Source organism: Pithys albifrons, chromosome 1, assembly GCF_047495875.1.
Source record: "Pithys albifrons albifrons isolate INPA30051 chromosome 1, PitAlb_v1, whole genome shotgun sequence".
Lineage (NCBI taxonomy): Eukaryota > Metazoa > Chordata > Aves > Passeriformes > Thamnophilidae > Pithys > Pithys albifrons.
This window is the reverse complement of record NC_092458.1, coordinates 85,739,835-85,754,934: the sequence shown is the minus strand read 5'-3', so window position 1 is coordinate 85,754,934 and position 15,100 is coordinate 85,739,835. Positions and strand designations below refer to the sequence as shown.

The following is a 15,100-nucleotide window of genomic DNA, read 5'->3' as shown; positions in this document are numbered from 1 at the left end:
TGACATGTTTAGTGCTGTTATCACTCTTTACAGGATTTGTTTGCACTGAGGAAGCCTCAGAACTATGAAGCTAGTGAGTGAGCAGTTAGTTTCTGTTTCAGTATTACTGAAGATTCCCACCTTAGAAGTTACATAAATCCTTTCCCTCACTCTCTTTTTGACCTGAAACTGTCTTTTAATAGAAGCTTTCTTATACCTGATTTTAAACACATAAATGCTACCATGCACATTGCCACTTTCCTCCCCATCCTGTGATCCTGAAAGACATCTGGAGAATGAGAAAAATATTTCAGAGAGGATAACATAGTTCCAAATGTGATCTTCAAACCAGCTAATACTGGTTTATTTGGGTTTTCAAAATGCTACTCTGCATATTAATTTGCTATTCCTATAATGCTTGTATCATAACATCCTGCAATAACATACATCTCAAAGCCTTACAATGTTTTCTGTTACTTTCTGAGGGGCTGATGGGATCCTGGCTCTCATAAAAAATTTCCTGACACCTCCACTGGAGTGTAAGGATTTAATTGTTGTTTTTTGCTCCCAATGACAAGGGAGTCTTACGACTCTCAATACTGTATTTCTTTTTACTCCTAAAAGAATGGTCACTATTTTACTGTAATTTTTTTACTGTTTTGAGACCACCAAGTTTTTGCCTTTGGCCCTTACATGACTTTGTGCTTGTGGCTTTGTGGACCACTCCAGCTTGTTTGTCATGTTTCAGGGGTCTCACTGAAGCCCACAATGAACAACAGAGGAGCTAAAAACAATCAGGGACCTAATTCAGTATCCATAACACTGAACACAATCTTGAGATGGAGTGCCATGACACCATAAGGAAAAGTACAAGCAGTCACTACTGAATTATTTCCTTTTCTTTGTCCTACAGCTTCAGAAGATTTTCTTACTTTGGATTGGTGTCTCCCTGCCTTTATAGAAATTCCTAGCCCATTTCTACAGTTCTTCTAGCCTAACACAAGGCAGACATTACTTACATGAAGATTTCCAGCTGTCACAAAAATTCAAGGCAAGGTTTTTGTTTGTTTTTGCAGTTTAGTCTTGCTCAACCAGACTGGACTACAATTCTACTTTTGTACACAGAAAGGTATGTAATCAATCTTGTTTATCATTCGACCACTGCCAGAGCAATGTAGGTGCCCATCTGTGACATATAATGCAGTTACTGGCACTTTGGGGAACTTTGTTGCAATGACATTGATTCCTTACCATGTAAAATGACATCACTGTGGACAGGGGTAGGAGTTTCTACTAAAGGAGTCTGCTCCTCACACCCTTTGGGCTTTGACCTTCGCAGCTTTGCCTCGGGATTTGGCTGTACCATCAATGGATCAAGACGTTTCTTCCTCTGCTTCTTCTCTAGAAGAGCTCTCTGTGGAATAAAGAAAAGCATGAAATAGAGATGAGCAACCACATCTAGAGAAGCAGAAACCATGTCTCAGGCATTGGCAATGACATGTCACTGATCAGAATCTCAAATAAACATGAAATATTCTTGTCATCTCTTCCTAAAATCCTAGACACAGATATCACTCTGCCTTTGGAGTGAGATATTGCCTTTGATTCTCCACGAGGGGTTGATGGGTGATGTGGACACCTGCTTATTTTCTGATCTATCCTGAGACCACCAGTAGATAATGTTAAATCCTTTCATCCATTCTAAGCTGCTGCAATCATTAATACAAATAGACAAATTCAGCACTCATTTATAATCCAATATGAAATAGTCAGGACTTGCAAAGGAAAAGGTTTTTGTCTCAAAAGTTATCTAACAGGTAGAACTTAAAGCAAATAGTTCCCAGAAACCAATGTTGAGAGATAAAACTTAGAGAGGGCAAGCAAATAAATAAGCAACAGTAATTAAAATAGGAATGATCCACTAAAAGGAAAATTGATCTACCTTGCAAAACCATTTCATATAATTCAGGACTGAAAGTGAAGAATGGTAAATCCACATGTTAAAAAAATAAAAAGTCATTTTCCAAGATACATATACATTTGATATTTATAATTTCCTACTAAACAAGAATAGAAGCAACTTCTAGACTTAAATCAAGGCAAATGGAGACATTGCACCATTTTAAAAACAGACATGCCTAATCCTTAAAAGAAAACTACAGTGATGCATGAAGAAGAAAAACTCGTATTTTAACATTCTGCACCATTAGCTCAGTTGGTTAAAACTTGGTTGTAATAATGCCAAGGTCATGGGTTCAATCCCCTATGTGGGCCATTGGCTTAAGAGTTGGACTCGATGATCCTTGTGGGTCCCTTCCAAATCAGAATAGTCTGTGATTCTGTGATTATGCAAACAATGTGGTAGACCCTTAATGTAGATGCATTTTATCCATGGCTGCCTCTTAGGTACTGAACATCTCTGGAAGTTATTTTTGATGACAGAAACCCTTTCTCCATCAAATTATTCGGAGTCTCAATGGACTCATGAGATAAACAGTACCAACAACTCAATCTGCTTGAGACACACCTTTGGATCTCTTTCTGCTCCTGTTATTCTTTTTCTCATGTTGGTTCTTCCCTCTCCTATTATACTTTTTATCTCCAGTGAGATTAGTTTTTCAGACAACCTCTCCCTGAGGAATTCCGACACAACTCAGACCTTGGCTCTTTATTATTTCCGCTTTTACCGCTAATCTAAAAGAAAAAAACCCAAAACAACCACCCCTCCAAAAAAATTTTAAAACTCCCAGAAAACACACAAGACCCAAAACTCAAACAGAACCAAACACACAAAACCCTCAAACCAATCAAACAAAACCCAAGAAAAACTCAAACAAATTAACTGTTTTATCTTTAAACTCAGAATTACACTTTGAAGACTGGACTGCAGTACAGGTGGTCTTTGCTTTTGGAGAATTATTTGTGAGGATTGTAGTGCAGAGCAAAAATTACAGTTATCACATTTATCACATTGGTCTGGAGGAAAAATAAGCAGTAGAAGCCAATTTCTTAGAAACTGCCAATTACGGATTCATTCTCTGGAAAGATGCTCAGACCTTCCAGAAGAATTTACATTGATTTGTGTTGCTTATTTTTTAAATTAATGCTGAGGAAAAGTAAGAAATGTCATGATAGTTGATAAATCTCTAAAGGAGAGAGGAAAAGCAAGAATCAAAACATTATACTCAGAATAAGGATTTGAGAAGAACTCTTGTCAAGGCTTCCCTCACTGACAAATAGGCAAGAAAAAAGCCAACAAAACAGACACACCCTAAAGGCAGTAAGAAAATACACAGCTACTCCTAGAATGCAAAATTGAATTTTGATAGGATATAATAGCTTTAAAGAATTATTTATGGATTCTTCTATTACATAAGGTTTTTTAAACCTTTCACTGGTCACAGGCTATTATTAGTAGTACAGTAGTAGTAGAATTATGCATTGTGTTTCATCACAGAGTTTCTAGGACTCACCATCCAACAGGATCAGTTTATATTAAAACATACAGTTCACTGCTGGTAGATGTGACCAACCTTCTTCTTGCAAGAACTTCAGAATAATCAAAGTGGCAAAAGTTGAGAGCAATTTAATTTATTTTAAAAAGGCTTCTTTCTAATACTTTTCTTACTGAGATGGAAAAAGCATCTACAAGTCCACTGACAGGACAGCAAACAGTAGTTCATTTCCTCTCCATACGGTGGCAGCCTGATCTTCCATACCATGTATTCCCAGCCTTATTCCACTAAGGAATCATAAAAAAGGAAACTGTATTTTGTTTCATTTTGTCTACTAACTATCCTTTTCCTCCAGCTATGTGTTAAAAGTCAAAAGTCATAAAATATTACAACACCAAATTCAGATAGTTCATGAACAGGACAGCAGAACACAAAAACCATTAATTAAATATCGTGATTTGTTCAGGATTTTGTGAACTCCACGCATTAAATACTTTCAGAAACATTTTCTTTGCACCACAGAAAAGAGTAACATCAGAATATAGGAAAATTAAAGAATCAAACCCCACCAGTTCCTGTTCTAATGAGTTTCCAACATGTCAAGAAGTCAGATGAATATATCCTAGCAGAATAGTACGACAACTAGTTTAGTATTCTATCTGCAACTGTGATGACGGGAAGATGTTAGACAGGAAGTTTTCAACCATTCCACCCTCAAAGGTGGAACACTGCACTACTCACTATTTGGCACAGTCCTAACCTTAGTATGCTTAGTATGGGGGTACTGATTGACAGGAAGCTCAACATGAGCCAACAATGTGCCCAGGTGGCCAAGAAGGCCAATGGGATCCTGTCCTGTATCAAAAATAGCATGGCCAGCAAGCCCAGGACAGTGATCCTTCCCCTGTACTCAGCGTTGGTGAGGCCACACCTTGAGTATTGTGTTCAGTTCTGGGCCCCTCAGTTCAGGAAAGATATTGAGGGGCTGGAGCGGGTCCAGAGAAGAGCAACAAGGCTGGTGAAGGGACTGGAGCACAAGTCCTGTGGGGAGAGGCTGAGGGAGCTGGAATTGTTTAGCCTGGAGAAGAGGAGGCTCAGAGGTGACCTCATCACTGTCTAGAACTACCTGAAGGGAAGTTCTAGCCAGGTGGGGGTTGGTCTCTTCTCCCAGGCACTCAGCAATAGGACAAGGGGGCACAGGCTCAAGCTCTGCCAGGGGAAGTTTAAGTTGGAGATCAGAGAAAAATTCTTTCCAGAGAGAGTAATCAGGCATTGGAATGGGCTGCCCAGAGAGGGGGTGGATTCCCCATCCCTGGAGGTTTTTAAACTGAGATTGGCCATGGCACTGAGTGCCCTGATCTGGTAAATGGACTGGAGTTGGACCAAGGGTTGGACTTGATGATCTCGGAGGTCTTTTCCAACCCAGTGGATTCTATGATTCTATGATTCTATGCCATACAGGATGGATCCGAGGTCGGAGACATCCTCTCTGCTCCTCCAACTCACTCTGGGGCAGCAGTGGCAACGCTAATGATGGTGTGGCATTAACGAAACTTTGTGTCAAGAGTAAATGCACCACACCAGGTGCATTCAGGAACATGTCAGGCTTTGTGCTTCCCCCGCACAGGGAGATGGCAGCATTGCACTTGGAACTGCAGGCACCTTGAAGGACATTAAAACCTTCTACTAACGAAGGAGCAAGCTCTGCCTGAGCAACCACACGCTCTTGCCTCAAGTCCAGGAGAAAAAAAGCATCCCGGCAGGCAGAGCCGGCCCACAGATGGAACTTGATGTCATGCACTATTACAAATAATACTTCACTGCAATTACAGGGTTTCCAAACCCATTATAAAGATGGATGACAGGAATATGTCTCTGCTGAGGCAAATGCTTATTCCAGATTCCCTTTATGACCAAAAGTTCTATACATGATCCTGCTGGATTAAAACATTTTGCATTTATTTTATCCCAAATCCTATAAATGTTTATGACAAATTAATCAAGCAAGGAATCAGCTACAACCACCAATGAGTCCACCATATCTGGTAGTGATTTCTACTGACCTTTGCTTCTTCAGAAGGCATAATACTGTTCATGTACAAGTAGACTTTAAAAGTAATATTCAAACCCAATTACAAAACCATAAATTGGAGACTGTGAGCATTTCTCAACAAATCTCATTGCAAGGCTGCAAGGCGTAGCCTTTTAAAAACACGTTTTAGTGAAATTTTCTAGCTGTTAGTTTTGCAGATGATTGCAACCTCAACCAAATCCAAGAAAGACAGAAACAAAATTGCAAAAGGGAATAAATTTTTAAACTGATCTCCTGATTCAACTGGCACTGCTCTGAGGGGATGCCACCCAGCCATTTGTTTTGGTGGAACAAATATGTGTCCCCATGGCAAGATCTGACACCAAGCATACACTGATCGCAGTGCCCACCACCAGGAGACAGTGATTACCACCCAAGACCATCGTCCTAAAACACTGAGGTTCATCATTGTGCAGTCAGACCATCCTTAGTTTTGGAACATCTTACCAAGTGGCATTTTACTGCTCTTTTACTGATTACTTGAATTAATGCTTTCTGTTTTTTAATAAATTTTTGTTTGTTTTTAAGCAAGTGCTACTTGATAGTCTACAGGTAAAGGACTACCCTGGCTTCCATAATTATGATCAAAGATAAATTTTACCCCTTGACTCTGAAGTGTTTTAGGTAAGAGCCTTTATAGACACAGATAAAGTTGGTAATGAATTCACTGTCTGAAGTCAAAGCTAAACAAACTCAGAGTCCAAATAATGAACAAGTTGTGGTAAAGAGGATTATTCGCCATTGCAACAGTTCCCTGAAGACTGTTGTGTCTGGATTTAAAAACCCTCAGCTGAGAAAAAGCCTTTCTTAAAACCATACTTTAATTTGAACAAGATGAATTTAATGTAAGACAGTGATTTGTGGTCCAGATGAAATGGCCAGCTAGAGAATCATAATAATCTTACATCTTCTAATCTATTTATAAGCATTTGAAATTTCACAGAGAAAGAACACTAAGGATGGATAATTTATTGCTTTCAAGAATCTGATGATGTAAGCATCCAGCAACCAGCAGTCCAAAAACTGAGACCTAAAACCTAACATTTCACCCATGCTTGGCTGTAAATATTTCTCTGTAGGAAACAAAAAAGCTGAAAAGGTTCTGTAAATCTTTCCCAACAGGAGATCTTTCTGTAGGTTAGGGAAACTTCCTTTTGCTTTGATGCTTAAAACTGGTAATTTCCTGCAGTCTTCCTATCTTTTGATTCATACCTGTACTCTGGAGACTCAATCCCAATGAAACAAGAGGACATATGAAAAATAAATGTATCAAATACATGAAATCTACAAGCTATGGCAAGGTGGACTAAAACTAAAGAAAATCATGAACTTTTTTAAAGAAAAATGTTAGCAATGACTTCTTTGGACCAAGCAGTTTTAGCACTTCACCACCATTTCTCAAGTCACTAGATTGCTGTTTTCCTATACTTATTTTTATCAGCTTCAGTACTATCACTTACCTGATTCTGTAGTTTCAGCTGTCGTAGTTTCATGCTTTCATCCTCAAAGATGCTGGGAAAGGGAAAGAAACAAATTAATTATTGCTAATTAACAGTTTCCATTACAAGAGCACATGACATTCTCAGACTACAACTACATCATCAAAACTTAAAAACAGCTGTTAGACATTACTTCTATCCTACGAGAAGACCAAGATACAAAGCATTAAAAATAAAACATACTTCATATTCTGTCAGAAATAGGACAAAATCCCCCTAGTAAACTGCTCTGAAAACATTTGGTAAGCACCAAAGGTTTCATTACTGTCATTGGTGCTAAAAACTCCTGCTTGAATTTTTCCCGTTACCACCGTGGGACAGCCTGTGACCAAGGCAAACACAAGGGTAGTTGACAGTCTCTTAAATCCCAGCCTAATGGCTTGGAGAAGCACTGGAGGGAGAGGTCTGAATGGATGAGGGAAGATTTGGGTGTTTTTTCTGGTCATGTCACTTTTTCCCTGGCTTGGGAAGTGGTCAGAGAGGTCACAGAATCACAGAATCGATTGGGTTGGAAAAGACCTCCAAGATCATTAAGTCCAACCCTTGGTCCAACTCCAGTCCCTTTACCAGATCATGGTACTCAGTGCCATGGCCAATCTCGGTTTAAAAACCTCCAGGGATGGGGAATCCACCCCCTCTCTGGGAAGCCCATTCCAATGCCTGATTACTCTCTCTGGAAAGAATTTTTTTCTGATCTCCAACTACAATTTCCCCCGGTAGAGCTTGAGCCCGTGCCCCCTTGTCCTATTGCTGAGTGTCTGGGAGAAGAGACCAACCCCCACCTGGCTAGAACTTCCCTTCAGGTAGTTCTAGACAGTGATGAGGTCACCTCTGAGCCTCCTCTTCTCCAGGCTAAACAACCCCAGCTCCCTCAGCCTCTCCCCATAGGACTTGTGCTCCAGTCCCTTCACCAGCCTTGTTGCTCTTCTCTGGACCCGCTCCAGCACCTCAATATCCTTTCTGAATGAGGGGCCCAGAACTGAACAGAACACTCAAGGTGTGGCCTCACCAACGCTGAGTACAGGGGAAGGATCACCACACTCATTTTTCGCCGGTGCCCACCCGCCCCTGGTTCCATGTGTTTGGTGCTCGGACCCGCAGCAGCACTGCCAGGGCCGCCTCCCGCTCCGCACATCCCGCGTTCCTTCCCAGGGGAAAGCCACCACTGCCTGGATTTGCTCCAGACACATCGGGGGGTCGGCGCCATCTGCAGAGAAGTTTCTAACCCTCCAAAGCCTTGGGGGAAAAGGGCGGTGAGAGGTCACTGAGCTGCCCACGGGAAAGGCCTCAGCCCGTCTGTGCCATTCATTCCCACGGGTGCTCTGGAATCGGCATCGCTCCCTCGGCCGAGTCCCGGCGCTCCCGAGGCCAGCAGCGCCCCCGCTGTCTGTGGCTGTGACTGCAGCGAGAGACAAAGCGGGACCGCAGAGACTGCAAGTCTCGGGTGCTGTTTGTTCTGGATCTTTTTGTTCTATGTATTTGTAGCAAAAAGGGCGGTCCTGTGGTGTAAAGGAGAGCACTCCGGATTCCAAATCCCAAGGACCTGAGTTCGAGTCTCAGTGGGACCGTCCCCTGGCAGTTCAATGCCTCCCTGCCATCCCATCCCGTCACATCTCGGATGCTCAGCAGGGTCAGCCCCGGTTAGTACCGGGGGCTGTGACAGTCCCGAGGACTTCCCTGTCACTGTCCAAGCTCGCTCGGCCGTGGCAAATGGACCTCAGGACTGAAACGGTGGGGCCAGTTCTGTGCACGCTGTGCCTCACCTAAAACATCCACTGCGCGGGCTGGAAGGGCACGTGGGGAGAGCCCTGCCCAAATCTGTGTTCCCAAAGTCTGGCCATAGATACATACATTTGTAGCAAAGAACTGTTATCCTCTTTTCTACATTTTGCCTAAAGCCTCTTAATTTCAAAGGTTGTGCTGGCACGAGGAGAAGGAAGTTCTCTTTCTAGTCCAGGAAGATTCCTCACTTTCCTTGACAATCACCTTTTTTTTTTTTAACTGAGACACTCCCTATTGAGGTGGGGCCATGAGACAATTTTTATCCGAAGCCTCAACACAGTTCAATCTGAATCAGTAAAGTCCCTGCTTCTTCATAAGACACCCTATTTTAAATTAACTCAATCTTGTCTTGGAGTGAACCTACATAATTTTCTCTTCCTATCAGACTTCCCAGAACTACTGCTAATAACTGAAAGAATCTGTATCTGCAACATCTGATATTAATTCAGACAGATAAAAAAATTTTACTTCATTTGTTTTGTTGTTTTATAAATAACTTTCATAAGAACTCTAGTTTTTCATTCTGAGTTGTGTTCCATACAGACTTCACATTTCCTTTTGTATGATAATGGACTACTCATATAGTGCAATTTAGAGCAGCTAACCCTACAAAAGGGGAATGTTAATTGACAATTAAGCACATATTCTGCCTACCACAGTTGTGCACATTCCCCCAACACAGCTTTGGAAAAGACCTCTCTGGAAGTGAGAAAGCATCAGGAAGAAGATACTTAATGTGGGAAACTGACAAACACCATATAAGTTATTAATAGCACACAGAAAAGCAGGGCAAGCCAAAATTTCAGTTTAAAGAGGAAATTCTGTCTGCTTTAGGTATCCATAAATGTCCAATGCTGTGAAGTCACAAGTTGGCAGACAGTGCTGAATATAACCATAACAAGGAAAACCAGAGATGGAGAGAGATAGAGAGAGAGAAAGGTTGGGGTTTCTGCCATGGAAATTGGATTACAGCACAAAAAGCTAAGGAGAGACAGAGTCCCTTTAACCCTTAGTAAACCCACATTTGATCCAACTTCCAGGCAAGCAGATGACAGATCAGAGGCCCTTGCAGACAGAATACCCCAGCCAACACAGGCCCTGCTCTGGGAGGTTGAAATATGCAGAAAAAGAGTTTTGTATATGCAGCACTACAGGCTGGGCACAGTGGCTGGAGAGCAGCCAGGCAGAAAGGGACCTGGGGGTACTGATTGACAGGAAGCTCAACATGAGCCAACAGTGTGCCCAGGTGGCCAAGAAGGCCAATGGGATCCTGTTCTGTATCAAAAATAGCATGGCCAGCAGGACCAGGGCAGTGATCCTTCCCCTGTACTCTGCGTTGGTGAGGCCACACCTTGAGTGTTGTGTTCAGTTCTGGGCCCCTCAGTTCAGGAAAGGGATTGAGAGGCTGGAGCAGGTCCAGAGAAGAGCAACAGGGCTGGTGAAGGGACTGGAGCACAAGTCCTATGGGGAGAGGCTGAGGGAGCTGGGGGTGTTTAGCCTGGAGAAGAGGAGGCTCAGAGGTGACCTCATCACTGTCTAGAACTACCTGAAGGGAAGTTCTAGCCAGGTGGGGGTTGGTCTCTTCTCCCAGGCACTCAGCAATAGGACAAGGGGGCACGGGCTCAAGCTCTGCCAGGGGAAATTGAAGTTGGAGATCAGAAAAAAATTCTTTCCAGAGAGAGTAATCAGGCATTGGAATGGCCTCCCCAGAGAGGGGGTGGATTCACCATCCCTGGAGGTTTTTAAACTGAGATTGGATGTGGCACTGAGTGCCATGATCTGGTAAAGGGACTGGAGTTGGACCAAGGGTTGGACTTGATGATCTCAGAGGTCTTTTCCAACCCAATGGATTCTATGATTCTATATAATAACTTATATACTCTAAAATTCATACTAATTTTTCAACTAATGGTATTTTAAAGAAGTTATTATGACTGCCACTGTTTGGTTTTTTGTTTGTGGTTTTTTGTTGTTTTTTTTTTCTTACTTTGCATTTTTTCTTATTTCTATACTTTTTTTCTAATGCATTTGAAGTATCATCACAGAACAGGTCTAGGACCTTGAAAACATCTCGTTTCTGAACACTGATATTACTGGTCACATGGACCTGCAATACAGAATGTGTTAGATTTAGAGGCAATGGAGGCCATGGAAAAACTAGTGGCTTTCTTGAAGAGGGATGAAGAGCTATTGCACATCTCCAAAGCAACAGTAACACAGTTGTCTTCACTTGAAAACAGCCACAATTTAAGAAAGAAACAAGCAGAAGCTACTGAGTGCAGCAAGATATACAATAGTTGTTGCATGAAACTTCAGCATAAAATGTGACATTATTTATAGCACAGATGATGGAAAAGGCCATCTTGAGCAAAGTCTGAAAAATGCCTGAAAGCTGCACTTAAAATATTCATGGAAAAAGAAAAAAAAACCCAAGGGGGAATATTCCTTTGCTTCTCATACACCTACTCATTTAAGAAATAGATGATATTTGTTAACTGCAGTCAAGAGTTTGTTATAAAGAAATCTGTGTATCTCTGATCAACAGTACACATTTATAGTCATTCTTATGGACTCAAATGTGTTCTGCCTAGATAAAAGCTGCTACTTGTGGGTTTGTTGCTTTTCCTAATAGAAAATGCATCCCCAATTTGAGTCTATTCTTCAGAAAATAAAAAGAAATACAAACACCACCATTTTAGGAATAAGTTTCTGAGTTTTTCTTTTTACCTGGAAGACAACAAAGTGCTGAAATGTCAGGACTCACATACACATCTTGCAGGAATCCTCAATGAAAATTATATGCTTCATCTGTTACGTTATTTTCTACCCTGTCCTAGTTCAGCAGGTGGCACCAGTTCATCACTGTGTGGGTGTGACCAAAGCTGTGTATTCTACTCCCTCTATTCATTTCCCATTAACTGTTAACAATGGACCATTTGCAGCAGCTGCCCAGGGCACACCCAACCCCTCAGGGTGTAAGATGGGTATTAAACAAGCCTGTGAGATAAGATCTGTGATAACTCCCCTCCAGGGAGTCGTTAGCACCTTCATACCCAGCCTGAAGGGTCGTGTCTGCTAATGGGCCATCAGTGATTCCAAAGTACCCCATGACTCACAGAGTCAGATCACCCACTGTGTGACTCCCCGCCCTGGGGGAGGTACTGGTCATTCCCACCTGGGCCAGAGGGTACATAATCTGGGGGTTTGAAGACCTCAGGGGACCACCTGTTGGATCCAGAGGAGGACCAGAACCTCAACAGGAGGAAACCACCACTCTCGACCAGACTGCGACCATCATCTGCACTAACAAGTTCTTCACTTCTTTTGCTTTGGACTCTGGGGAACCACGCGAGTCCCAGCACAGGGGCCAACAAACACCAGGGTGCCAGGTATATGTCTGGCTTTTGTGGGTTAAAATCAATTTCTCTTTGTGCCATTGCATTTATTGCAATATTGTTATTATATAGTAACTCTGACTTACAATCTCTTTTGCATTGGGTTCTTTTCTCCTGCCGGTTTTCCTTTAAACCAGCACACACCCACACTGGAATACAGTACCATAATGTAACAGAGGCATAACACAGACTGCACAGTGACTCACCTCTGGCTGCTGCACTGACACGCAAAATGGTTGAAATACATAAAGATTCTGACAGGTCACAGAGCTTGATGAAGATTACACGAGTGTTCTCTTTTACAATTTGCTGTTAAACACAGACCAAAGTTGCCCCATAGCAGGCAACAAAGTGACAGCAGCCATCAATCCCTCCCACCCTGAAGTGCAAAGATTCACATGAGTAAAAGTAAGAAACAAAGTCATGAGTAATGTGGCACTATGAATAGTTGCTAAAAAAAGCAACTTTACAGTATTTTTATTTTCTCCTCCTGCAACCTCTCCTGCAGCACTTGAGCATCATGAAAGTGTAACATAATAACCAGAAAAAAAGAGCTTCCCACACTTCAAAACTTACCCTAACCCAACACAGCACAGTTGGTGGTATTACAAACTTTAACAGGAAAACGCTGTTCCAGAGTCTCTCCTGCAACTCACTGCTAAGGAATGCAAGTCGTGTGCTAATCCAGCTGCAGGCTACAAACAGAAATCTTCCTTCCTCTGCCAGGAGAAATTTAAATTGGAGATCAGAAACAAATTCTTTGCACAGAGAGTAATCAGGCATTGGAATGGCCTCCCCAGAGAGGTGGTGGATTCCCCATCCCTGGAGGTTTTTAAACTGAGATTGGCCGTGGCACTGAGTGCCATGATCTGGTAAAGGGACTGGAGTTGGACCAAGGGTTGGACTTGATGATCTCGGAGGTCTTTTCCCACCCAATCGATTCTATGATTCTGTGATCAGTGTCTTTCGACGTGCCCACACAAAACCACTGCGATCTTTGCTTTTCTGTTTGAAGGGTTTACATGCAATAAGAAGAATTAAATATCCAGAAGGAACAGGAAAAATAAGCAGCAATTCCATACCTACAACAACACAGTTCAAAATAGGAAGGAACTCTATAACCACCAAGCCAGTTGCCCATTTACTTTTGATAAATAAGAAATTAAAGTATTCAAGTAGCTTGTCATGATCCTCCTCTTCCCAACCACCACAGCACAAGAGACCCCCCAACTCCTCTGGAATGTTTATCAGAATCCACCAGCAATCCTACAAAGCTGTGTGACAGGTAATGCACGTGCCACAGAGAAGGGAAAAATGACCCAGAATGGAACATACAAGAAAAGATGAATGATAATCCAGGATACAGAATAAAAATGAGAGTGGGAAAGCAACTGTTTAAGAAAAACATTCAATTGAGAAGGTACAACAGCATGTCTGAATGCGGGAGAAGAAAGCAACATATAAAGGGGTTCACAGATCCATTTCCAGATTGGACAAAGACCAACACAAAGCAGAAAGTTTTATTTTCAACTGACAGCATCTCAAATTCCTGATGAAATCAGAATCAGCCTGGTTTGCATTGCAGAAATAGACACTGAAGTGTTGCAATAGGAATATGTGACAAATTTATTGTGTTTATTTGGTCTTTTCTAACCATTTTCAGAATATCAAACCCCCACAATGAATAGGTAACTCACAAATTATTTAACAGATATTCATATATGCAATTAAGGCTTCCTTTTTATGTAGTTTATATTTTCCTTTCTGTCAAAAAGGTGTACTGCATCTATTGACAGTTCTTTCAGAATGGACACCCTGTTTTTCCACAACACTGCAATTTTGGCAACATAAGCTGTGGAAAGGCAGAGTTAACGCTCTTGTTTTCATTGCAACTTTTTTGTGTGTCTGAACACGTTATACTTAAAAAACTCTATGAGTTATGTTCTAAACACTTGGCAATAATTAACATTGAATCAGCCAAATCAAACTCACAGTATAATGCAACTCTGAGAACAAGGAAAAACCCTGATATTGAAGCAGGAAAATGTAGGTAACAGGGTTAGAAAGCCACCCACTAGCCTGAAAATGGTCTTTCCATTCTGTCCAAAGTCCACTTTCCTATGAGGAAAGGCTGAGGGAGCTGGGGTTGTTCAGCCTGGAGAAGAGGAGGCTCAGGGGAGACCTTATAACTCTCCACAACTACCTGAAGGGAAGTTCTAGCCAGGTGGGGGTTGGTCTCTTCTCCCAGGCACTCAGCAATAGGACAAGGGGGCACGGGCTCAAGCTCTGCCAGGGGAAATTGAAGTTGGAGATCAGAGAAAAATTCTTTCCAGAGAGAGTAATCAGGCATTGGAATGGGCTGCCCAGAGAGGTGGTGAATTCCCCATCCCTGGAGGTTTTAAAACTGAGACTGGACGTGGCACTGAGTGCCATGATCTGGTAAATGAACTGGAGTTGGACCAAGGGTTGGACTTGACGATCTCAGAGGTCTCTTCCAACTCAACTGATTCTATGATTCTAAGAGAAGGTTTCTGAAGAAGGTTCACCAGAAAGCTGAACAAATTGACCAAGGACTGGTTTATTCAAAAGAAAATCAATACACTCCACGGTATTCCATGGAATTGAGGCCACAAATGAGTATTGATGAGAGAAGACAACAAAATCGAGTCATCCATAACTGAAGCTAAACAAATTCAGAGAGCAAATAAATTTTTTATTTAACACTGACTAATTAACCATTAGGATAGCTAATATAGCTGCAGATTTTCAACAGAAAGTGAGGAGTTTTAATCAAGGCTGAATATAATGTTAAAAATTGCTGTCACAGAGTAAGGCTCTGGTTTACCTCAGATTTCAGGTGTGGTTATCCCACAGAACAGGAGAGCTCAGCATTCTTCT

At 41.9% G+C, this 15,100-nt stretch overlaps 1 protein-coding gene across 2 annotated transcripts in view; it reads right to left on the bottom strand.

Annotated features, from left to right (window-relative positions):
• TULP3 (TUB like protein 3) overlaps nucleotides 1-15,100 on the bottom strand; it is a 40,246-nt gene that overhangs the window by 13,891 nt on the left and 11,255 nt on the right. For both annotated transcript variants that reach the window (XM_071557856.1, XM_071557864.1), the window contains exons 2-3: nucleotides 6,987-7,038; nucleotides 1,231-1,393 (exon numbers count right to left, since the gene is read on the bottom strand). In XM_071557856.1, the coding sequence (XP_071413957.1) occupies nucleotides 1,231-1,393; nucleotides 6,987-7,038 (215 nt within the window). The remainder of the gene's footprint in view (nucleotides 1-1,230; nucleotides 1,394-6,986; nucleotides 7,039-15,100) is intronic.